We start from the raw sequence: 26,068 nt of genomic DNA on the forward strand, positions 1-26,068 counted from the left end.
CTGCCATCTTTGTGAGCAAGTTATTTACTAACATACAGCATGTCACGTGGCTCAAGTAAACTTAGCAGTGGGAAGCATCAGCATCATATTCTTGGTTTGTCACTTGCAACCTCCTGGTGTAACAAAATGGATGACTTCCCACCACCATCTCGGAAAGTAGTGCTGGAGCAGGCGGGAGGCGCAGTGATAACCCAAGTGCTGAATCAGGTTGTGTGCACATATGTGTGCTCCGGTCTGTGACTGCACGCTTAGCAGATGGAGGCGCCAGATGCCCTAGTTCGCACCTGCGCAGTGGCCTGCCCCGCCAGCAACTGGAGGGCGGGTGAGATGTAGCGCCCCTACTGGCTGGTCAATGAGCCTCGTTTTCACGCGCCTGGCAAGAATTCTCGCGAGAATACATTCAGGGTGCTTATGCAACATGAACTATTCCTATTGTTACATCAATGCCCCCCCTGTTAACCACTTTTGGAAAAAGTGGGATTGCTAATGGTGGGTAATAGCCTCGAAGTTTGGAGGAATTACCCTGAAAGTAATACTCAACTCTGCTCTCTATTGGACAATAGTCCCCTATGCAAATGAGGCATACACGTCACTTCCGTTCTTTCTCGGTCGCCATTTTGGCCAGGGAAGGCTCTGTGAATTATTGTCGAAGAGAGAGTGAATTTTCGCCCCCCTCTTCCCCCTCGCCGGCTGCGCCTCAGAAAGTTGTTGGTCCGGAAGAATAGTTCGCTCGATCGGCTTGAGGTTTTCTCTTTCTTTTTAAAATTCCTGCAGCCGCTAGGTCCGGCAGCGTTCAGTTGTCTTTTCTCTCTCCTCCCCCCTCCCCACCTCTCTCTTTCTCTCTCTGCCTCTCAGTAAAGAGCTCCCTCTTCCAGTAGGCGCTGGAAGCACCGCCGCCCGGGCTCGATGTAAGGAGGGTGAAGCGGCGGCAGCAGGAGGAGGGAGGCCCTTTGTTTGCGGCTCGCGCTTCTTCTCACTGCTGCCGGTCCGGCCGGCCGGCTCGCTGGCGCTTAACTGAACAATTAAAACTAAATCTCAAACAAAACCATAAAGGTGAGATCGTTTATCTTTTCTTCTAGCAAGTTTGATATAAAACCGAGATTTTTGTGAACACAAAATAGTCCAAGAGGAGAAATGGGGGAAAACCCAAACCGATTTTAAAATGTTCTTTTCAAAAAAGCTGGAACGATGTGTGCGATGCATACAAGTAGTTCTCCTTTATCTTTAGCACTTTGAGGACAAAGATGAATCGACCTGAGGTAGAGATCTAGCTGCAGCGATTGCTTTATCCTATTTTGTATGCTGCCTTTTCGCACGATTAAAAAATGCATTAATGCCCGGATTTAATTTTCCAAATGCACAATTTGTTAGCAAACATCATTTGTACTGATCAATCATTTATAATTGTCAATCATTTGTGTTTACTGTTCTAAGTTAGGTGGGGATTCGGAGATTAGTATAATTTACTATGTATCGATTTGATGTATATATGATAGGTCAAGTCACCCAATCGATGTTAGTCTTACCATTCTTAATCGTGGATTGCAATATTACCTAAAAGCTGGAGTGATAAGGTATTTTAGTCTTTTCTTAAAGGTGGCTCCTGTGTTTCGAGTTTTTTTTCTACGAATAAATTAGTTCAGTTAATTTTGAGCTCCCTCAAAATCAGCGTTATTCCAGGCGTTCAAAATATAAAATAGTAATTGTTACCTCTTACTCTCTGAGCATCAGTCGTGAATCTGATCGAACATTTGTTTACACGTTTGCTCAATACCTTTTCTAGTGCTCTATGGTCTTTAGACAGCATGTTCAACCAATCCAGACAGAAAGGAACGCCCTAGACAGAAGACGGGGTGGATGGAAACTGTGATTTAATTTATTTGTTAATTTACATATAAGTATTCACGTGAGTTCACCTCGGTGACAGTTCTGCATATTTTATGATGCTGATAATATTAGGGATGGGATAAATTGCAGATGATAATGTTAAAATGTGCACCTCTGGACTGGTTGCCGGCTGTGACGTTGCTGTAAAATGGCGCGAGTACTGATCCACTGCAGACCTGAATAGATTTAGGGATCCTCAGTTCTGTAATTGCTTAAGTAGGAAATGTTTAGCACGTGTTCTTTGGAGAAATCGTATCGTGATCCAACCCGTTATCAGGTCTAGTATGATGCAGAATTCAGGATCGGTGTTGAGGGAAAGACATTTAGAACTCTTGTGCATCAAATAAAATAGTTCATTTTTTTTTACTGGTTCTTAGAGTTGTTTTCAAATCCATTTCAATTATACTGTATTTTTATGTAATCTGATGGTATAACAATAATTTCCATTGCGAGCACAGCTGCCTCCACCCTTATTGTTATGCAGCCATGCAGAAAAGAAAATCAATACTCGGTGCAGCAGGAGGCGCTCTTCAGAAGCTGGTTTTGAGGCTCCAGATGCAGGATAAGGAGTTATTAGTGAAAAAAAATGATTGTGAGGAAAGGGTTGACGCTCCCAATACAGCGCCACCTGTAGCTTAAATGGCGAAAATAGTGACTGAATACTTAGGGTTACAAATAAAGCACACTCTTGACATGTGGATTGCAGCAATACGGTTAATTCAATAAAACCTCACCAGATATGTTTTCACTGTTCCAGTTTCGGGGACTCATAGTGATTTACTTATGGCTAAGCACCATATTGAATGTATCCATAAAATTGACACCTTGTTTTTAACTGGATCCATTTGATGACAATCAGTGGGAGGCAAATATGCATTGGTGAAAAATGATACAAGTAATTCATTTTGAATTTACAGAGTAACAACTTGCTTGAACTCAGTCAAGCTGTTTGGTTACTCCCATTGTCTAGTTAAGGATCATTTGAGTTGGATGTTTCAAAAGATGCCTTGTCCTTTTAAATGTAGTGATGTGAGATATTGGCAGTAATCAAATATTCTGCCCCTGTATATAGCCACAGTTAACCTTCGGATGTATAGGAGCAAAAAAAAATTACTTTGATAATCCTGTGTGTTACTCAAATACGACTGATCTTCTCATCTGTTTGTCAGAGGATCAACTGTAGGCTTGGTTATTTCAATTTTGAATCATTTGTCAACTTTTTGTCATAAACTAATTTTGTTGACTGTAAAGGTGTTGCATTGTTTTAAAAATACAGAATATAGCATAAAGTAGATGTGATCTAATAAATTGTGCAAAACAAGATGCCTTAAACTGTATTCGATATGGTTATAGGGAGAAGTTGACATATTACAATTGTCCATCAATATTTAGAAACAGTTATGCCTCCACCCCTCAACCAATGAAATAATAGGAAAAGTTCCATTAATGCCTGACTCAGAAGAGCTGACCATGGCCATACATTGGCCATCAAAATTATATGCTACTTGTTTATGTGTATACTTCAGTTGTACATTTGCCCAACCAAAAACCATTGAGCTACTAGCAGCCCCAGGAAATTGTGAGGATCGTGGTTATTTTGTTGCTGTGTTGCAATTTGTGATGGTAGAACACATTTTCCAAAAATACAATTAATCCAGTCTAAGCACGAGAGATTCTGCAGTTGCTGGAAATCCCTTGCAATACACACAGAATACTGGAGAAACTCAGCAGGTCAGGCAGCATCTATTTAAATGAATAAACTGTCAAACTTTTGGGCCGAGACCCTTCAGGATTGGGAAGGAAAGGGGAAAATGGCAGAATAAGAAGGTGGGGGAGGAGGATGAAGTAACAATCTGGGAGGGAAGGAATCTGAAAGAGGAGAGTGAATCATGAGAGGAAGGGTAGATAGAGGAGCCTTGGGGATGTGATAGGCAGGTGAGCAGAAATGGTATGAGACCAGAGTGGGGAATTGAAGAACTGGAAAGGGAGAGGGATAGAATTATCTGAAGTTGGAGAAATCAATGTTCGAGCCATGAGATTGGAGGCTACCTAGATGGAATAGGAGGTGTTACTTCTCCAGCCTGAAAGTGGTCTCGTGGCAGAAGAAGAGGTCATAGACCAACAAGTCGGAACTCATAAGGATTAAAATGGTTGGCCATTAGGAAATGCTGCTTTTTGTGGATGGAGCATAGGTTGTGTTGCTTATAATTTACTACTAAAAATTTTTCTGGATTCTTCTCCCATATTATTTCCTTTATCTTTATTTGTATTCCACAACATTATTTTATCTTGATTTGTGAAACTGCAGGAATTTATAGTGGTTCTGAGCTTTTTAATGACAACTGACTGAAGTGATAGAATGAAAGAAGTTTGTGCTTAATAATTAGCATTAATTGGAGGTTGCCAAAGAAGTGATGTGATTGACTCTTGAGATTTTCATTCATTAGATGTGGATATGGCAATGAGATTTCATCCTGACTAAAATTGTTAGTATTCCAAAGGTTGCACAAATGAATGTAATGGACTTTTTATGATCCCAGCTCTTTTAAGTTCCAAAATTAAACACATTTATCATGTGAGTACTAAATTTCTAACCATTATCTTTGGCTCAGATAAAGACTTAGATTAAGTTTCCCTTGTGTACAATGTTCTCTTGGACTATAGTGGCAATCATTGTGAAAATGATATCCCATAAAATGAAATCGTGATTTTTTTTCTCTTACAAGAGGGAAAGGTTGAGGTAATACTTCAAGTATCAGTGAATTCAAGGTGTAGGGTTGGCTTGTGAAGATGTAATACATGAGTTTTTACAGATCTGATTAGATGAATCAATGTCAATATGTCATACTTTTCAGAGGTTCATTTAAAAAAAAGTCTTGATTGATCCATTGAATTATTCCAGTGCAGCTTAGCTCATTACATTGGCAGCAGTATTCATGTGAATCCGGGCTGTTAATATCTTTGAAATACGGAAGACTACATTTGTGAAAATAAACAAAATAACGATGAAGTCATTTATTGGTTTCCATTTTGCATATTGCATGGGTTGTAGACTTCACTATAACATTTGGTTGAATTTAAAGTCCTGAAAAGAAATGAAAGCTTATTTGGCATATTCTCAGTACAGATAGTGATTGTCACTAAATTATTGAGCTTGAGGTCAGTACTTTATCTTCCTATGCTAAAACTTAGTATTTTTCATTGATTTGAAAGCCAAAGATTTAAATTGGATATTTGTGGGAAAGCTTTGCCTACACTTAGAAAGTTACTAAGAAACATCCTGAGAAAGTGCTATGTACACTATTCCCAGAAATGTTGAAGACTTTATTAATTTGAGCATAATTTTCATGACAAATCACTATAAAGCATAAATCAAGAATGTAAGTGAAATGTAATAATCTAAGTCAGCCATTGCAAAGCTTTCAGTGGCATCTTTGCTATATGCTACATGTATTTTAAAGCTGTCCTAACTGCTTTAGAAAGGAGTGGGAAGATTTTTGGTTAATTTCTTCATTCATTGCATTTAGTAGTTTTGCATGTGCATATATTGGGAAAGAATGAGATTGTGTTTAGCTCATGTTTCTGCTCTTGATCTGCTAAATCCTAAAGGAAGATTGCAGTATACAGAGCTTGATGAAGTTAAAAACAGCCTTTGCTCTAATGCCCCTTGGTTTATTTCCTGATAGGCTGATCATCTGTCATGATGCCAAAGGATTACTTCAAATGAGTCCCTATCACTCCTTTAATCGGTCCTTCTGAGGTAGTGATGCGACCATTAGAAGAGACTGCATCTCGTGTGTGAGGCATTGAAGGAGAAACGGTGTTAGAAACTGGCAATGATAAGGGGTGTGGCATGCAGATATCTGATAAAATAGCTGAAAATATGCATTGTAAATTGGGCACCATGGTAGCATAGGGGTTAGCACAACACTGTTACAGCTTGGGTTGTTCTTGGAGTTCTGGGTTCAATTCTGGTGCTATCTATAAGGAGTCTGTACAATCTCCCTACGGAATGCATGCGTTTTCTCCAAATGTTCTGGTTTCCTTCCACATTTCAAAGATGTGCCAGGTAAGTTAAGTTGGTCGTTGTAAATTAATCCTGTGATTAGATATGGGTTAATTCGGGTTGTTAGGGTTTGATGGGGCAGTGTAGCTCGAAGGCCTACTCCACACTCTATTGATGATAAATAAATTAAAAATATTTTAATATTACCTAATTTAAAGAAAACCTAAATTACCTGAAGGAGGAGGACACAGCTGTAGTGTGAAATGTACAGGTGATTCAAAACCTTGGCCTTGTTGCCTTTTATTTTATATGCCTCGAGTTAAAATACATTGTTTTGAGGTACAGTTCTTATGCTTTTGTAAATTGAATATGCCACATAAGTTGCAAATTGGCGTACCTGGTGCTGTGGAGCAGGAATCATTTTGTGCTCATGTTGCCAGTGCAATGTTAAGAATTTATACTTGAGAACTCACGTTATGACTGCCTTCATAGAACAGTCTCAGAAAACTTATAATACTGTGAGAAAAATGTTTTGATTCATTGTTGCTGTCCTGTGTAATTCCACCTTTTGGATCTAAGCTCTTTCCTTCGTCTCTTATCCTTCATAATGATGTACATCTCAAATACATATCCCTTGGCCTTATGTTTACAAAAACAAGATCCCGAGTTATTTGACCTTCCCTCATTTTCCAGTTCTGGCTAAGTATTTGTAAAGTTTCTTTTACACTCTTGTGTGTAGTCATCTCTTTCTTGTAATGTAATAAAAACTTTATATGATACCCAAAGCTGTAGTTCAGCAAGAGTTATATACAGTTCTAGCATCTATATTTAAAGCTTCAGCTATTAAAGAAAATGAAGCATTTTTGATCAGTTCATTAACCAACCTGTCCTGTTACCTCCATAAATCTGCAGATCTTAGCTCCAGGATTCTAACACACCATTTTGTCCCATGTTCCACCACACCATTTTGTTTCCTGTTTGTCTTTTGTTGTGCCTTTCAAAGTGCACTATCTTGTATTTCTCCAGATTACATTCCATATGCCACTTTTCTGCTCAGTTGATTAGACCACCACTATCTTGGAGTCTAACATGATCCTCCTCACTTTAATATCTATCCATACTGCCTATATTTTATTTGTAAATTATTGTACGTTACGAAAAGAACAATACCTTTTTCGTCACAAAACATCAACTACTTTTAAGTTTTCAAGTGTACTCTATAGTTTTAGACTTGGCAAATTTAAAGTTTAATCTATAGATTTAATTATAAGCCCCTAATTTTTAGTTATAAATTATCATCCAATCAATTATTTCTCTAAAACTCCCAACTTGTGGAAACTGTTCGATATGCATGAGCTCCCATAATGTTACTAAATTCAAAAGTCTGGTGTACAGACTTACATTTGTGATTATGATGAGCAGAACTAGCTTCCTTTCTCAACTTCTAGTAATTTTTTTCAGACTTTGGGCTTTTGGTGCCATTTATTGCAATACTTGGAGATCTGAAGGTAGATAAGTCACCTGGGTAATATAGACTACACCCCAAGTTTCTGAAAGAGGTAGCGGAAGAGCTTGTGGAGATATTAGTGACCTTTCCAAAAAAAATAGATTCTGGAATGGGTCTGGAAGATTGCACTCCACTCTAAAAAAGGAGGGAGACAAAGAAAAAAAGGAAATTACAGGCCAGTTAGCCTGTCTTCAGTGGTTAGTAAGACAGTAGAGTCCATTATTAAGGATGAAGTTTTGCGGTACTTGGAGGCGCATGATAGAATAGGCCAAAGTCGGCATGGTTTCTTTCCTTAAGGGATGTCCTTTCCTGACTTACCTGTTAGGATTCTTTTGAGGAAATAACAGGCAAGATAGACAAGGGAGAATCGATGGATGTTGCTTATTTGGATTTTCAGAAGACCTTTGACAAAGTGTCACACATGAGGCTGCTTAATAAGGTGAGAGCCCATTGTATTCCAAGAAAGATACCATCATGGGCAGAAGATTGGTTGACTGGCAGGAAACAAAGATTGGAAATAAAGGGAGTCTTAATTGGCTACTGCTGTGGCTAGTGGTGTTCCACAGGGATGACTACTTTTCTCATTGCATCAGTGATTTGGAGGACGGAATTTATGGCTTTGTGGCCAAATGCAGATGATATAAAATTAGGTGGAGGGGCATTTGGTGTTAAGGATGCAGGAAGTCTGCAGAAGGACTGACACTAGGAGGATGGGAAAAGAAGTGGCAGATGAATACAGTGTAGGGAAGAAGGAATAAAGGCGTATACTAAATAGGGAGCGAATTCAGAAATCAGAGATGCAAGGGACTTCAGAATCTGACTGCAGGTTTCCATAAAGATTAATTTGCAAGGTGAGTCGGTGGTACAGAAGGCAAATGCAATGTTTTAGCATTCATTTTGAGAGGACTGGAATATAAAAGCAAGGATGCAGTGCCAAGATTTTATAAAGCATTTGTCAGTTACAGTATTGTGGATGGTTTTGGGCCCTTATCTAAGAAAGCATGTGCTGGTATTGGAGAAGTTCATGAGAATGAAAGGGTTTATATAATAGCGTTTGATGGCCCTGGGCCTGTACTCGGTAGTGTTTAGAAGGGGGGGGGGTGATCTCACTGAAACCTATTGAATATTGAAAGGCCTAGATAGAGTGGATGTTTCCAATATTGGGAACAGCTTCAGAATTAAAGGATAACCCTTTAAAATAGAGATGAGGATTAATTTATTTAGCCAGAGGGTGGTGAATTTGTGGAATTCATTGCTGCAGACGGCTGTGGAGGCCAAATAATTGGGAATATTTAAAGTGTAAGTTCATATGTTCCTGATTAGTAAGGCCATCAAAGATTATGTGGAGAATGGCATTGCAATAGAAAATAAATCAGCCATTATTGAATAGCAGAGATGACTTGATGGGTCAAATGGGATTTTATCACCATATTGAGCGATTTCTCTGTATTTTCTAATTTATGGACATCTATTTAAATGGAATCTATTCATTACCCGGGACTCGCTGCGAGGAGGAGGGGGATTAATGGTCCAGTTAATTTATAGTGAAAATGTGTGTGTGTAATTATTGATTTTTCATCTGAGTTTGTCCCTATTCTAATCACTTTTTGGCAAGTGAGATTCTGCTTTGGGGGTAAAATTGAAGATGATTTTTTAAACTGCTAACTGATAAAAAGAATTCTGAAAGAAGGGAAGTGGATCTATAACTTCAAAATTATTGAGGTAACATACAAAACAGGAAGTTGTACTGCAGGAATTATTAATTTCTGAGATCATCCTGGGTTACAAGCATCTGCCCTGTGGATAACAATACATATGAATGAATGCACATAATGTAAAATTAATTTCAAAGAACTCATATGTATTTTCATTCTTTCTTAAGAATGTAGAATGAGCTCATCTCTTTTAGCTAATGTCCATTTTGAGCTTTTCATTACAATACTGTGGCGGTGTGGTTACCATATTGAGTAACTTTGTGACTTAGTCTGTCATTAGGTAGGGCCACACCTAGGATGTAGACCGGTGGTGCACAACTTTCGCAGGAGAGACCACCTTGACAATAAAAATCGCATCTGAAACTTGGATGATGTTTCAATTTAACCATACATAGCCAGAAACTGATAATGTTTAGATAACAGAATTTTTGTTCATTAACAGATTTAGTTTTTGGCCAAATGGCTACTGAATAGACCAATAATGGTTTCATTTTGTTAAAGAAAAATACTGCTAATTGGGACATATTTTGTGTAGTTTCCTAAAATCAGTTTTGATCTTCATCAGCTATAAGACTTCATGGTCAAGAAACTAATCACAAGGAATTGGCATACCACAGGTTAAAACTACATAATGTGTTGATCAATTTTGCTTGTGTTTCTGTGTTACTGCCAGGTATAAATGAGGTATGAACATTTCAGTGCAACTGTTTTGTACATTTTAATGTTATTTTTGGTGTTCAGCTGAAGCACATAATACCTAGGCTCAAAATGAGTGCTATACAAAAGTCAAAACACATCCCCTAATCTCACAGGCAGATCATATCAAGACCACCAAACGAGCCTGAGTAAATGCCTGAAAAAATGTAGAAACACGTTGGTACAGTGGCATGCAAAAGTTTGGGCACCCCTGGTCAAAATTTCTGTTACTGTGAATAGCTAAACAAGTAAAAGATGACCTGATTTCCAAAAGGCATAACGTTAAAGATGACACATTTCTTTAATATCTTAAGCAAGATTACTTTTTTATTTCCATCTTCTACAGTTTCAAAATAACAAAAAAGGAAAAGGGCCTGATGCAAAAGTTTGGGCACCCTGCATGGTCAGTACTTAGTAACACCCCCACTTGGCAAGTATCACAGCTTGTAAGTGCTTTCTGTAGCCAGCTAAGAGTCTTACAATTCTTGTTAGGGGGATTTTTGCCCATTCTTGCTTGCAAAAGGCTTCTAGTTCTGTGAGGTTCTTGGGCTGTCTTGCATGCACTGCTCTTTTGAGGTCTATCCACAGATTTTCGATGATGTTTAAGTCGGTGGACTGTGAGGGCCATGGCAAAACCTTCAGCTTGCGCCTCTTGAGGTAGTCCATTGTGGATTTTGAGGTGTGTTTAGGATCATTATCCTGTTGTAGAAGCCATCCTCTTTTCATCATCAGCTTTTTTTCACAGACGGTGTGATGTTTGCTTCCAGAATTTGCTGGTATTTAATTGAATTCATTCTTCCCTCTACCAGTGCAATGTTCCCCGTGCCACTGGCTGCAACACAAACCCAAAGCATGATCGATCCACCCCCGTGCTTAACAGTTGGAGAGGTGTTCTTTTCATGAAATTCTGCACCCTTTTTTCTCCAAACATACCTTTGCTCATTGCAGCTAAAAAGTTCTATTTTTAACTTCATCAGTCCAGAGGTCTTGTTTCCAAAATGCATCAGGCTTGTTTAGATGTTCCTTTGCAAATTTCTGATGCTGAATTTTGTGGTGAGGATGCAGGAAGGGTTTTCTTCTGATGACTCTGCTATGAAGGTCATATTTGTGCGGGTGTCGCTGCACAGTAGAACAGTGCACCACCATTCCAGAGTCCGCTAAATCTTCCTGAAGGTCTTTTGCAGTCGGATGGGGGTTTTGATTTGCTTTTCTAGCAATCCTACGAGCAATTCTCTTGGAAAGTTTTCTTGGTCTTCCAAACCTCAACTTGACCTCCACCGTTCCTCCTAACTGCCATTTCCTAATTACATTACAAACTGAGGAAATGCCTACCTGAAAAAGCTTTGCTATCTTCTTATAGCCTTCTCCTGCTTTGTGGGTGTCATTTATTTTAATTTTCAGAGTGCTAGGCAGCTGTTTAGAGGACCCCATGGCTGCTGATTGTTGGGACAGGGTTTGAGGAGTCAGGGTATTTATAAAGCTTTGACATTTGCATCATCTGGCCTTTCCTGATGATGACTGTGAACAAGCCATAGCCCTAACAAGCTAATTAAGGCATGAGACCTTGGTAAAAGTTATCTGAGAGCTCAAATCTCTTGGGATGCCCAAACTTTTGCATGGTGTTCCTTTCCTTTTTCTCACTATAAGATTGTACAAAACAAAAATAGTACAGTAATCTTGCTTAAAATGTTGAAAAGAATGTTTCATGTTTAACTTTATGACTTTTAGAGATCAGTTCATCTTCTACTCACTTAACTATTCACAGTAACAGAAATTTTGACCGGGGTGCCCAAACTTTTGCATGCCATTGTATGTTTATCACAGGAGAAATTCATATTTAAAAAAAACTGGGGAAAGACTAATAATATAAAAACTGGTGAGGACTATAGCATGTAATTTCCAAGGAGGTGTCAAAAGGCATGTGGCCTCTTTGAATTCTTGCATTTTTGAAAACAAAATGTTCATTCTAGGGATATGTGCATAAGTCACATTTATTAAAAAAAATAGATTCCCAGGTTTTATTTGAGTTTGCAATGCATTAGTGAGCAATAATGCGTTACATGTGTTGTGTCTTGATAAAGGCAGTGTATTACAATTCTTTGGTATAGTATGAGCCTAAATCGGCCTTGCGTGGTTATTCCCTGTCACGTGCTGTTTGCACTAGAACTGCATTCTGTGAACTGTTTAAAAATCCTGTGGAGTTCCTCTGCGCCCTCCCCACTCACCCATTGCCTGAGAGGATTATGCCATTCTTCTTCCTTAGCATGCACTAATTCCATTCTGAAAGAATTCTGGTTATATTGTGTTGTGAGTTCTAAGGGCTAATTCTTGAAGTTGACTGTGTGGAAAACTATTACATGGGATATTCAACTTGGACATTTCTTTTGCTTGTGGAAGTACTTGGAAGTGCTTTGGGATTGGTGGTGTTGCATTTTTTTTAGGGCTTTTGGGTGCATTTAAAGGGATTGTTAATGGCTGAAGAAAAAAATGCATTCATTTCTATCCACATTTCAGCAATAATTCTAATGTGCATTAATTTATCTCCTAACCCTGCCCTCAACTTTTTTTTTGAACACTGGAATCTGGAATATTTGGCCATAAACCATATCGAAATGAAGCTGAACTTACCAAGTAACTTTCTTTTTATGCGGTATTTTACATCCTAACCTGCATATCTTTATTAGTTTTACAAGTTGAGAGATTTGTGTTTGATTCAGCAAACTTAAAAATGGATTGACAAGGTTAGCAGGCACTAAACATGTGCTGGCCTAGTGCTAGAGCTTGTAAAATCACAGGAGAGCATCCAGTCCATTGATTCTGTGCTGACTTGAATGATGTACTTGTTTCCATTCATTTGCTCTTTTCCAATATTCACTGTACATCATGTTCTCTACAGTGCCATTTCAATTCCCCTTTGAAAGTCTTGACAGCTTCCATCATCTTTCTAAGATTTTACTGCAAATCTATTTTGCTTTCTATTAAGCAAAACTCTGTATACCTCACATCCTTAGCTATAAATTTAAGACTTTTTTGTTGAAGTAATCACTTGAGGGACAGTTTTCTTCCATAAGATTCAGTCAGTCTGCTTAAACAATTTTCCTAGCATTTCCAACATGTCTATAAATGTTGTGGTTGCTGGATTATGATTGGCTGGCAAGATGTGCTGTGCCCTCTGTATGTGATTGTTAGAAACTTAAATGTGTAGTTGCATTTTGTTAGCTTTGAGCATTTAAAATTCAACGTTCATGTAGAAAGCAGCTGAGTTGATGAATGGAACTTGGTCAATCTGGTGCTTTTTGGCATGTTGAATTTGGATAAAGCTGGAAAGAAGCATTAGACAATAGGTGCAGAAGTAGACCATTCAGCCCTTCGAGCCTGCACCGCCATTCTGAGATTATGGCTGATCATCTACTATCAATACCCAGTTCCTGCCTTGTCCCCATAACCCTTGATTCCCCTATCCATAAGATACCTATCTAGCTCCTTCTTGAAAGCATCCAGAGAATTGGCCTCCACTGCCTTCTGAGGCAGTGCGTTCCACACCTCCACAACTCTCTGGGAGAAGAAGTTCCTCCTCAGCTCTGTCCTAAATGACCTACCCCTTATTCTTAAACCATGCCCTCTGGTACTGGACTCTCCCAGCATCTGGAACATATTTCCTGCCTCTATCTTGTCCAATCTAATAATCTTATATGTCTCAATCAGATCCCCCCTCAATCTCCTTAATTCCAGCGTGTACAAGCCCAGTCTCTCTAACCTCTCTGCGTAAGACAGTCCGGACATCCCAGGAGTTAACCTAGTGAACCTACACTGCACCTCCTCCAGAGCCAGGATGTCCTTCCTTAACCCTGGAGACCAGAACTACACACAATACTCCAGGTGTGGTCTCACCAGGGCCCTGTACAAATGCAAAAGGATTTTCTTGCTCTTGTACTCAATTCCCTTTGTAATAAAGGTCAACATTCCATTAGCCTTCTTCACTGCCTGCTGCACTTGTTCATTCACCTTCAGAGACTGATGAACAAGTACTCCTAGATCTCTTTGTATTTCTCCCTTACCTAACTCCACACCATTCAGAAAAAATCTGCCTTCCTGTTCTTGCTCCCAAAGTGAATAACCTCACACTTATTCACATTAAACGCCATCTGCCAAGTTTCTGCCCACTCACCCAGCCTATCCAAGTCACCTTGAATTCTCCTAACATCCTCATCACATGTCACACTGCCACTCAGCTTAGTATCATCAGCAAACTTGCTGATGTTATTCACAATGCCTTCCTCTAAATCATTGACGTAAATCGTAAACAGCTGTGGCCCCAATACCGAGCCCTGTGGCACCCCACTAGTCACCACCTGCCATTCCGAGAAACACCCATTCACTGCTACCCTTTGCTTTCTGTCTGCCAACCAGTTTTCTGTCCATGTCAATATCCTCCCCCCCCCCCCCAATGCCATGAGCTCTGATTTTACCCACCAATCTCCTATGTGGTACCTTATCAAATGCCTTCTGAAAGTCAAGGTACACCATATCCACTGGATCTCCCGCGTCTATCTTCCTGGTTACATCTTTGAAAAACTCCAATAGATTAGTCAAGCATGATTTGCCCTTGGTAAATCCATGCTGGCTCGGCCCAATGCTATCACTGCTATCAAGATATGCCGCTATTTCGTCTTTAATAATGGACTCTAGCATCTTCCCCACTACCGATGTTAGGCTAACAGGGTGATAGTTCTCTGTTTTCTTCCTCCCTCCTTCCTTAAAAAGTGGGATAACGTTAGCCATTCGCCAATCCTCAGGAACTGATCCTGAATCTAAGGAACATTGGAAAATGGTCACCAATGCATCCGCAATTTCCAGAGCCACCTCCTTTAGTACCCTAGGATGCAGACCATCTGGACCTGGGGATTTGTTAGCCTTCAGTTCCATCAATCTACTCATCACCATTTCCTTCCTAATGTCAATCTATTTCAGTTCCTCTGTTACCCTATGTCCTTGGCCCATCCATGTATCTGGGAGATTGCTTGTGTCTTCCCTAGTGAAGACAAATCCAAAATACTTACTAAATTCGTCTGCCACTTCTCTGTTTCCCATAACAATTTCTCCCAATTCATTCTTCAAGGGCCCAACATTGTTCTTAACTATCTTCCTTCTCTTCACATACCTAAAAAAAACTTTTGCTATCCTCCTTTATATTCCTAGCTAGCTTGCGTTCATACCTCATTTTTCTCCCCGTATTGCCTTTTTAGTTAAGTTCTGTTGCTCCTTAAAAATTTCCCAATCATCCGTCTTCCCACTCACCTTAGCTCTGTTATACTTCATTTTTAATGCTATGCTATCTCTGACTTCCTTTGTCAACCACTGTGGCACTTTCCCCTCTTTGAATCCTTCCTTCTCTGGGGGATGAACTGATTTTGCACCTTGTGCATTTTTCCCAAGAATACCTGCCATTGCTGTTCCACTGTCTTTTCTGCTAGGATATCCGACCAGTCAACTTTGGCCAGCTCCTCCCTCATGGCTCCATAATCTCCTTTGTTCAACTGCAATACTGACACTTCTGATCTGCCCTTGTCCCTCTCAACTTGCAGATAAAAACTTATCATATTATGGTCACTACTTCCTAATGGCTCCTTTACTTCAAGATCACTTATCAAATCCTGTTCATTGCACAACACTAAATCCAGAATAGCCTTATCCCTGGTCGGCTCTCGTACAAGCTGCTCCAAAAATGCATCCCATAGGCACTCTACAAACTCCCTATCCTGGAGTCCAGTACCAATGTGATTTTCCCAGTTCACCTGCATGTTGAAATCCCCCATAACTACTGCGACATTTCCTTTGCTACATGCCATTGTTAACTCCCATTCAACTTGCACCCAATATCCATGCTACTATTTGGGGGCCTGTAGATAACACCTATTAGGGTCTTTTTGTCCTTACTGTTCCTCAGTTCTATCCACACTGACTCTACTTCTCCTGATTGTATGTCCCCCCTTGCAAGGGACTGAATCTCATTCCTCACCAATAGGGCCACCCCACCCCCTCTGCCCACCTTTCTGTCTCTTCAATAGCACGTATACCCTTGTACATTCAATTCCCAGGTCTGATCCCCCTGCAGCCATGTCTCCGTTATCCCAACAACATCATAGTTACCCATTCGCACCTGAGCTTCAAGCTCATCCGCCTTATTTCTGACACTTTGTGCATTCAGATATAGAATTTTTGACTCATTTCTCCTCTCTTTGTTTAAATCGCTGCCTATTGTGCATAACCCAGCTCCCCAGACTCTCACCGGGCTATACGCCCCTTGAATTTTGTTGTCCTTATTAAATTTACTTACTCTTTCTGCACACTTAACTCCATGCTCCGTCAGACCATCCCTCTGCACATGTATCCTCCTTATCACTCGTTCCGCCTCACCTTTCTCTACTTCACACTTAATATTCCGGAACCGTGTAGTCCTCGCCTGTCCTTTATACTTCATCTCGCTATCCTCTCTCACATTCTGGATCCCTGCCCCCTGCAAATTTAGTTTAAACCCCCCACTAGCAAACTTTCCTGCAAGAATGTTAGTACCCCTCCAGTTCAGGTGTAAACCGTCCCGTCGGAACAGATCCCACCTTCCCTGGAACAAAGCCCAATTATCTAAAAACTTGAAGGCCTCCCTCCTGCACCATCCTCTCAGCCATGTATTGATCTGTATAATCCTTCTGTTCCTCGCCTCATTCGCACGTGGCACAGGGAGCAATCCTGAGATTCTTACCCTGGAGGTCCTGCCCTTCAGCTTGGCACCTAGCTCCCTGAACTCACTACGCAGGACCTCCTCACTCTTCCTACCCACGTCGTTGGTCCCTACATGGACCACAACATCTGGATTCTTGCCCTCTCTCTCGAGAATAACCTACACCCGATCTGAGATGTCCCGGACTCCGGCACCAGGGAGGCAACATACCATCCGAGACTCCCGATCTCCCCCACAAAATCTCCTATCTGCCCCCCTGACTATAGAATCCCCTATCACTACCACTGTCCTCTCTTCCCTCCTCCCCTTCTGAGTCGAGGGTCCAACCTCAGTGCCAGAGACAGGACCACTGCAACTTGTTCCTGGTAGGTCATCCCCACCAACAGTATCCAAAACGGTATACTTATTGTTGATGAGAATGGCCACAGGGGTGCTCTGCACTCTCTCTGCTCCCCCTCCATCTCCTGACAGTCACCCAGTTGCCTATCTCCCGTCTTTGCGGTGTGACTACCTCCCGATAACTCTTATCTATCTCTGTCTCTGCCTCCCGAATGATCCATAGTTCATCTAGCTCCAGCTCCAATTCCCTAACTCGCTCTGATAGGAGCTGCAGCTGGATGCACCTTCTGCAGGTGTGGTCATCGGGGACAACTGCATTGATCCTGACCTCCCACATACTGCATGTGGAACACACCACTGCTCTGACTATCTCCCCCATTACCTGATCCCAAATTAATCAGAATAAATGAATAAGTACCTACCGACCTTACCTTTTTCCCTCAGCAAGCACGTACTCAGGCTCACTGATTACCTCTCACCGAAGACCCCCTTACACCAAAGCCCAGCACTCTGCTCCCGCGCACAAAGCTGCCCGCACCTGAAAGTGGGCCTCTTTTTAAACTCCGCGCTCGCTGCTGATGTCACTCGCGCCTTCGCAGTGGGCATTATGCTGGTTGGATGAAACCAACAGGTAAGATCTTGAATTGCAGTGTCGTTAATCCACTGTACATATATGGCAATGTTTTGTGGGCAGCCGGCATAACTACAATTTCTACTGAATGCACTTTTTACGGACTACGATGGTTGCAATCTGCAACCTGTAGTTTCCCTTTGGGGGTGTGCTTCCAAATCATCTGCTCTTGTGGTATCCTGAAAGATTCGGCAAACTGGACTCTTGAAAATACAGATGTGTTGGCCATTGCTGGAGCGGGTTTCATTCCTGATTGTAGCAGTGGAACCTGGACTTCAGAGCAAAAAATGAACTGATCAGTTGATTTAAGAACTGAGCCAGATTTTTAAACAATTAAGGGCAGAGGACAACCAGTGTTTAACTCCTTAATCTGTGTCAGCCAGGATCTCTCACCTGAACCCATCGTGTCCCCTCACTACTACCATCAGGTGAGAGGTGCAAGAGCCTTGACTAGCCACACTCACCTCTGTGCTGAGCTGGTTTCGTGGCTGTGCGTTCACTTTCCAGGACTCTGGTACGGTTTGTGTTTTTTTACTTTTTTTATTTTTTCCGCACTTTAGATGTTTAATGGTCTTTGTTGTGGGGTTTTTATGCGTCATATATGTTTTGTGGCTGCCTGCAAGAAGAGAAATCTCAAGGTTGTATATGGTATTGTATAGATACTTTGATAGTAAATGTACTTTGAAATTTAATTATCAGAGATCTGGTTTGTTCACCATATGTACTTGATACATCACTGTTCTTTTAGGAAAGTTGATGTGAACAGTAAAATAGACAGAAATCTCTTGGTGCTTGTGATCAGTTTCTAATTCAGGGGCTTATTTCCATGATTTTCCTGTGGAGGAAGCCATTTATAATTGAGCACCCAGATGAAATGCAGGCAGTCATGGGGAGAACGTAAAACTTCTTACAGGCAGCAGTGGGTATTGTAAAGCAATTGCTAACCACTATGCTACCATGCCACCCCGTGAATATTAAAATCATTTTGAGTGTGAAAATGAAGATTTGGAAGGTGCAGTCGTTGAAAGCATTATATGAAAGTCCATTATCTACACTAGGGGTCTCTGCAGATCTTGTTCACTTAGTCCATCAGAAGAACACACACTGGATATATTCTTCTGTCAATAGCTATTAGGAACCAAAACACCATTTTATATTATTATAGTAGTAGTGGTAGTGTTCTAATTTATTCTGTCTTCCATTGAAAAACATAATTTGTTACTCAGTTAAATGGTAGTTTTTTTTTATATATAACTAACTATTCCCATGAAACTTTGGCTAATTTGGGCAACTGCTTAACTGCTACAAATCTCCAGATTGCTGCCTGATGTAGTAATGTAGCAATGCAAATTATCACATTTTCAATCATGCTTTTCTGTCAGGTGGTAAAAATGCAAAATCACATATCTTTATGTTTATACACATATAAGTGTGCAATTGGATTTTTTATCTATAAATTATAATAGTGCAGCTGAATCTTTGAAACGTATCTTATGTTTTAAATGTTTATTTGTGTTTCTGTATAATTAGAGACGTATTTAAATTTTGGAAGTGCTATTTCATTTATGTTATTTAAATGTTGAAGAATGAATAGAACTGCAATAGTGAAATCCTTTGTAAAGCCACTTACCATGTGCCTAATTTTAAAGTGAGATCAGTACACTCAGCAAGTACAACTTGGTGAAATTAAGGTTTGTCACTATTATGAAGATATAGCGATATTCCTTAGTTTTATAAGAATGACTTGGTCTCCACAGATGCTGCTAGACCTCCTGAATTCCTCCAGCCCTTTGTATTTTTGTCACTCATATTGAGTTGTATTCTGAGGTGAAGTTTCTTGCAGTCCATAACCACTGTTGTACTCTTTATTTTAGAAATCCATTATAGTAACATGCAGTTTTGCAATTGGTGAAGGAATTTGTTTCAAATTATAGATAATTTCAAGAGGTTTTTTTTGCAGGGAGGGAAAGATGTTTCTTAACAACTTCAGAATTTGGTTTTGAACATTACACAGTACTGTTTGTCATTTTGAAAGTCTTTTGAGAATAACTGAAGTTTAAAATTCTCTGAATCTGGAACATGCCGGCTTTTAGGATAAACTAAAGTGTGCTGGAAAATGTGATTTGATTTGCTTAGAGAAGGTATTATTAGGGAAGGTTTACTAAGAAGAGGGTCAGTGGTGTGCTAATATAATGCTAAGGATCAGAAAGTCATCTGAATTTTACATGGAATGTTGTATGGGTAATGACCTATAATATGCTGAAATTTAGAGTGTGGTGCCTAAGTTAATGGGTAATTTGAGCAAGTGGTATGGGGAAGTTGGCATTCTTACCAAGGTGAAAGTAAGGCAGTATTGTCAATCACAACATTGCTGTAAGATTAAGGGATAATATGCTTAATGTCCAGTTAGTGAGTTGTTAATGCCACATTTAGCAAAAGTAAAATTTTGTAGCAATGTCTGAAGCCGATTACTGTATAGTAGGAGCAATTTTATTTCTCATGAAAGCTGGATGATTGCTGTAGAAGAATTGAAAGTTTGTTTAAAAAATAGTAAAAGCTGAAACCGCTATTGTTGAAATAATAGCACAAGTCTCTAACATAGTTTTGACAAGTTAGAAGGGTGGAATGAAAAACTATCTGAAGATGTTAATTTTGCTCAAGTCTAGAAGTCAGATGAAGAGGAAGCTTTTCCATAACCTCACGTTAAGCTTCATTTGAATGAGGAGCCATCAGCAGGAGGTCAGCGTGGAAACTGGGTGGAGAATTAAGGTGACAGGAAATTTGAAACTTGGCGTCACTCTTGTTGACTTAAATGGAAGTCTTTTGCAAAATAGTCTACCTGTTTCTTGTTACCTTGACAGAGGAGGTCACATGATGGATATTGAAATGAGATCACTAAATTGGAAAAGTACGGTTAAATTACTTCACCTGAAAATAGTGGTTGGATCCTTGGAAGGTAGAAATGGAAGAGGATAAAGCATGCATTTTGCATCTTCTGTATTTGCTTGTGAAGGTGTTAGGAAAACAGCTGTATAGGGTTGGTGTTGCTGAGTGTCATCGAGTTGCCATCAACTCATGGTGACCCCATAGATAAGTGTAGTTGTCCATAGGGTTTTCGTGGCAAGATATGGAAGGCCTTTTTTCCACGTGGATGCTGCTGCTGCCCAGGTTGGGACCTAGCCAGATTCGAACTCAGGTCCATCCGTCCCAAAAACCAGTGCTGATGCCACTATTCCAAGTTTGTTACGCTACTCTGGGGTTGTGAAAAAATGGAGAGTGAAGAGATTTTCATAAGATATTCTGCTACATTTCAAAAACTGTTTCAACAGTGCTGATCTGCAGTATTGTTCTAAAAAGTGAAGCAGTTTGAACACACCTGCTAAAGAAAATGAGTTCCAAGTAACATTGTTGATTTGTAGCTTGTAACATTGAAGCTTATAGAACTTTATTTTTTAAAATGACCTGTGTAATTTTTCATGATTATTGAAATGAATATTGCAGAATTAAACAAGATTTGGGAATCTTTTGGATCTTTAGTTCTGATTGATGTATGACATTTCCTCTTTTAGAAAATAATTTTGTTGTTGATTATTAGTAAATAGTGTTTGGTTTATCACAAACGAGAAAATCTGCAGATGCTGGAAATCTAAGCAACACACACAAAATGCTAGAGGAACTCAGCATTTTGTGTGAGTGTTTGGTTTATGATTTTAATGACATGGGACAGCGTTAAATCCAGAGCAGGTGTTCCCAACCTTTTTTATGCTATGGACCCATGCTGTTATCTGGGTGGCTCGTGAATCCCAGGTCAGGAACCCCTAGTCTAGAGTATGTACACTATAAAAGCATTCTCATCAGTTCCTTGCTGCACTCTTGTTTCTTCTGACACCAGCACTAATTGAGGAAATTATTCCTCCCAGATCTGATGGAATGGTGTAATTCTACATGACAGTCAGTGCCAGCTTGATACTGCTTGTCATGTAATTGCAGTCTTGGTGGCAAACCCAAGAAGGTGTGTGCTGCCAGTGAGATGTTGAGTTCTATCTCAGTGGCAGTGTAAATTGAACTGAAATCCAAAAAGGCTCAGGAAAAAACAATTTGGGTTGGCCAAACTGTAGATGATACTCAGAAAAGTATGTTTACAATGCTGCAATCTACAATCTGAATTGAGGCATAGATGAATTATTACCTTGTGACTGCAACTATTGTTGCATATTAAAAGTTTATATTTAGGTTCACAATGAAGAAAGACATCACAGATAATGAATGGGTGCTTACTGAAATTCAAGCATGTTTTTTAAATCAGTAAGCAATTTTTAAATGTCTTGAATGTTATATCCTCAAGTTTAATTTCTCAGTTTATGAAGCTGCTTGGACATTTATATCACTTTTAAGTGTGGCTTCTGGTACTGCACGTCTTGTTGAAGCTTGTGTATGTGATGTATTAGTTTTAATATAGAGGGAGAAGCTTTGGCCTATTAAATATGCCAAATCTGATTTTACAGCATTTTATTTTTATATTGCTGAGCAATCCACTGAAGGCTCCTATGTATGGATATATTTTCCCTTATACACAAATTGTTTGCTAATCAAATTCTGGTACAGCATTTTATTCTAATTTCAACCTGCTCCTGTGAACTGCTTTTAATGAGATAGTGTTTATGACATGAACTAGTTTATAATGGAACAAGTTGTATGTAGAATCATACTTCAGTTTGCACCCTTAAATAGGTCTTCCATAACATTTTCATGCTTTGTTTTTTAAAAAAGTACTAACAATGTTTTAGTCAGGTAATAAGTAATTCATAAGTTGCAAGAGGTGTGCCTCTTTATGAATTGCACACAATAGCAACATATTAAAGTAATGCAAAGGAATGATGGCGTAGTGCTTCAAAATATCAAATTTACTTTCAATTTGAGCCCAGATATATTAGGGGTTAAATGTCGGACAGTTGTGTTGGTTGAGCCATTGAGTTAAGGGCAATTTTAATGGCTGAAACACTTAGAATTTATACCTAAAGCTCAGTTATTTAGACTACTTAATGAAAAATGTTGCTCAGTGGCTTGATACAGTTGAGGGTGACGGGAAAAGAAAAATTGTGCACTGAACTAATGTCTGTTAGAGGTTTTTTTAGTGATTTCCAGTATAGGCTAGTTTAATTTATTTGAATTATATTGGTAGCTTCATTGGGTAATTGTCTTTCAACTAAAGTTGTAATAAATGCATAAGATGGAATCTTTGTTAGACACTATATGGGTCGAGAAGAATGCTTTCCCCATAATCTTGTGAACAGGGTATTGTGATCATTAGATTTTGAGTGTTGCTATGTAACCGTTTGTTTAATCATATGTTGATGGTTAACATCTGATAATTGTACCTCACCTTCATCGAGCTCATATGCAAACTTGGCTCGTCATCTTTCTCAGCTAAAAGCTACTGAACTCAGCAGTGAGAAGGCCACTTTTCCTAACAATGAACATTTAGGTCAGTATGATTTGGATTCAACCAAACAGGAATGTTGAGATGTTTTGATTGACAGAACCCCTATTTGAGCAATGCTGTGTAAATACTGCCTATACACAATTATCCGTCTGCAAGAAGTAACAGATTGTGCACCGCATACAATTATAAAGAAACTGTATTTGCTAATTTCAGCTTTATCAAACAGTTATTAAGAGGGAAAAAAAGAGTCCGTTACAATTAGACCAGTCTAAATATGCAGATCGTTGGAGCCCACATTGTCCAAAAGCTGGTTATGACCATTACTCAGGGCACTAAATCTGATCAGTCACCGGTAGAATTTTTCATCTTGGGCTTCTTCGTCTTGCAAAGCACTGTTGCAATCACGTCTTCCCGTTGGATCGAATCCTATGGCCACCTCTCTCGATCTTCTCTCTCCCCAGCTCTCTCCAGAACTTCCTCCCAATTCCACCATCCTGATTGGCTGACACAAAGTTCATGAGTTGAACATCATAGCCTGTTATCTTTAGCTGAAACCCAGACATTCTAAAAGCAAGTTACATTGCTTTTACAGAAAGCTATTAAGTGAAATGCCCTATAGGATTAGCAGTAAAAATCTTAATCGGGGAATTACATTCTCCTCCCACCAAAAATATTCATGTCCTCATGACTTTGATATTTATCAAATTTTACATAATTATGGAATGCTTAACTTAATTACAATCTTTTGTACAGTTGAGTCACTTCCATGAGTTATAAGGTCTTGCCAGGTTCAAAGTTCCTTGGTTGCTTATCAATTAGTGCAACTCAATTACAGCTCAGGTCAGAGAGTTTGGAATTCTATTCCAGTGCCACCTGTAAGGAGTTTATATGTTCTCCCCTTGATCCGTCTGCGTTTCTCAGGATATGATGGTTTCCTGCCACAGTCCAAAGATGTACCAGTTTGTAGCTTAATACCAATATACAATGGAGAGCATTCTGACAGGCTGCATCACTGTCTGGTATGGTAGTGGTGGGCTACTGCACAGGATCAAAAGAAGCTACAGAAAGTTGTAAATTTAGTTAGCTCCATCCTGGATACTTGCCTCCGTAGTATCCAAGACATCTTTAAGAAGTGATACCTCAGAAAGGCAGCGTTCATTATTAAGAACTCCCATCGCCCATGACATACCCTCTTCTCGTTGTTACCGTCAGGAAGGAAGGACAGAAGCCTAAAGGCACACACTTGTGATTCAGGAACTGTTTCTTTCCCTCTGCCATCCTAAGTGGACATTGAACCCATGAACACTAGCTCACTTCTATTATTTCTGTTTTGCACAATTTTTAATTTAACTATATGTATTTTTTACTGTAAATGATTTACTTATTTCTTTTCTATGTTATCATGTATTCCATTGTATTGTTACCACTAAGTTAACAAATTTCATGACATGTTGATGATATTAAAGCTGATTCTCTTGTTGTTTCTGAACTGGTTGTTTTAAATTGCCCTGTGTTTATGCTAGTGTTAGATAGGTGGGTTGCTGGATGGTGGGCTTGTTGGGCTGGAAGGGCCTGTTCTGCACTGTATCTGTAACTAAAATAAAAAGAAACAAAAATACAATCTCGTTGAATACACAGAAGCAGTATTTTCATTTTGTTTGAACATGGATCTATTCTGTTCCTGTAAGAATGTGTTATATGTAGAATTTGCAGCAACAAAAATTAGGGGCTGCCCAATTGTTGTTGATTAGTGTTTAACTGATATAAGATTATCTACATAGATGTCCAAGTTTGTTGCTAGTTTAGACAATATCACTCTGCTTATTGAAATGTCTCAGCGTTACTTTGAGCTGCTGGTTAAAATTCTAGTCCCCACTGGGAGTTGTAGTGCATCCAAAAACATGCTAATAACCCTGATTGCTGCCCTGTGTGAGCAAAGTAGATCAAAAAGATCCCTTGCCTCATGTAACTCTGCCAAGTAGATTGGTCAGTTATTAATCGTCATTCAGTTGGTGGCTAAGGCCTTGTGTCCTTGCTGAGATGCCAGCCAGCTGTATGTAATGTTGCCCTGAGTAGTGTGCCTCATTTGCTGATTTCTCCAGATAGAGGCAGTATTTCTCTACCAAATAGGAACACCAAAGCCTGAATATGTGAGTAGGTTTCCAGGCCCATCTCCAGTATCAAAATATCTGTTGTCTTAATCATATCCACACCGATTGTAGAAAAAACATTAAAGTGATTAGTTATTAGTTACTTTCTATGTTCGTGTGATGCTTTGTATCAATCACCCAAAGCCAGATCCTAAAGTGAAAAAAAATGGTTAAAAGGAACAGTCCTAGAGCCATGGTGTGAACTGGACACCTTCTCATTGCAATGGTGAAGCTTTAGCAAAGCAAGAGCTAGTCTTGGTTTGGTCCTGAATCTTACTATTGGATTAAATAAAACTCTTCTATAAAAGTACATGGATAAAATTTCAAGCACATTCCCAAGAAGCATTATTGAGTATAATTGACAAAATTTTAGAATTCCTTTATCTCCATCTGATAACCTTTGATGAATATATTTTCATCATGGCCTTGAGTAACTTTGGAGAATACATCCATTCCCTATTTTACATAATTTTTAAAATATCAGGTGTACAATCTTAACTACCTAATGAGTGCACCAAAAATGTTTATTGTGAAGCACCTCTTGTAACTGTACCAATTGGCCAACAACAATGTCTCAAATTAGTTCCATGTGCCCATTTTAATGATACGTTATGCATTTCATTCTTATACATTTTTGTACAGTGGATTAGTTTGTTTCTCAGTTTGTACTTTTTTTTTGTTTTAATAATCTAAAGTTGTGGTTTATTTTCTACAGAGATCCACTTCATCAATAAGCTGTTAAATCTGGGGACAAAAGTTCAGGTGAGATGTTTTATTTAACAAATTGGAGTATTAACTTAAACCTTTTGCTGATCCAGGTATATTACATTTAATAAAATATCCTCCACTTGAAGCATTAAGTACTATATCTACTGGTACTGTATTTAGGTAAGGGGATCAAAATTGTGCACGGTATTCCAGGTGTGGCCTTACTAACAGGTTTGTAATATTAGGC

At 39.4% G+C, this 26,068-nt stretch overlaps 2 protein-coding genes across 2 annotated transcripts in view; one reads left to right on the forward strand and one right to left on the reverse strand.

The window, feature by feature from the left end:
• The first annotated feature begins 593 nt into the window (after nucleotides 1-593).
• Nucleotides 594-26,068, forward strand: part of adnpb (activity-dependent neuroprotector homeobox b) — a 37,622-nt gene continuing 12,147 nt past the window's right edge. Inside the window, exons 1-2 of the mRNA XM_072239907.1 lie at nucleotides 594-1,053; nucleotides 25,829-25,875. The gene's annotated coding sequence lies outside the window, so the exon portion shown is untranslated. The remainder of the gene's footprint in view (nucleotides 1,054-25,828; nucleotides 25,876-26,068) is intronic.
• LOC140186074 (uncharacterized) overlaps nucleotides 23,178-26,068 on the reverse strand; it is a 66,267-nt gene continuing 63,376 nt past the window's right edge. Inside the window, exon 5 of the mRNA XM_072239933.1 lies at nucleotides 23,178-23,465. Coding sequence (XP_072096034.1) covers nucleotides 23,310-23,465 — 156 coding nt within the window. The 3' untranslated portion in view covers nucleotides 23,178-23,309. The remainder of the gene's footprint in view (nucleotides 23,466-26,068) is intronic.

This window comes from Mobula birostris, chromosome 2 (assembly GCF_030028105.1).
Source record: "Mobula birostris isolate sMobBir1 chromosome 2, sMobBir1.hap1, whole genome shotgun sequence".
Lineage (NCBI taxonomy): Eukaryota > Metazoa > Chordata > Chondrichthyes > Myliobatiformes > Myliobatidae > Mobula > Mobula birostris.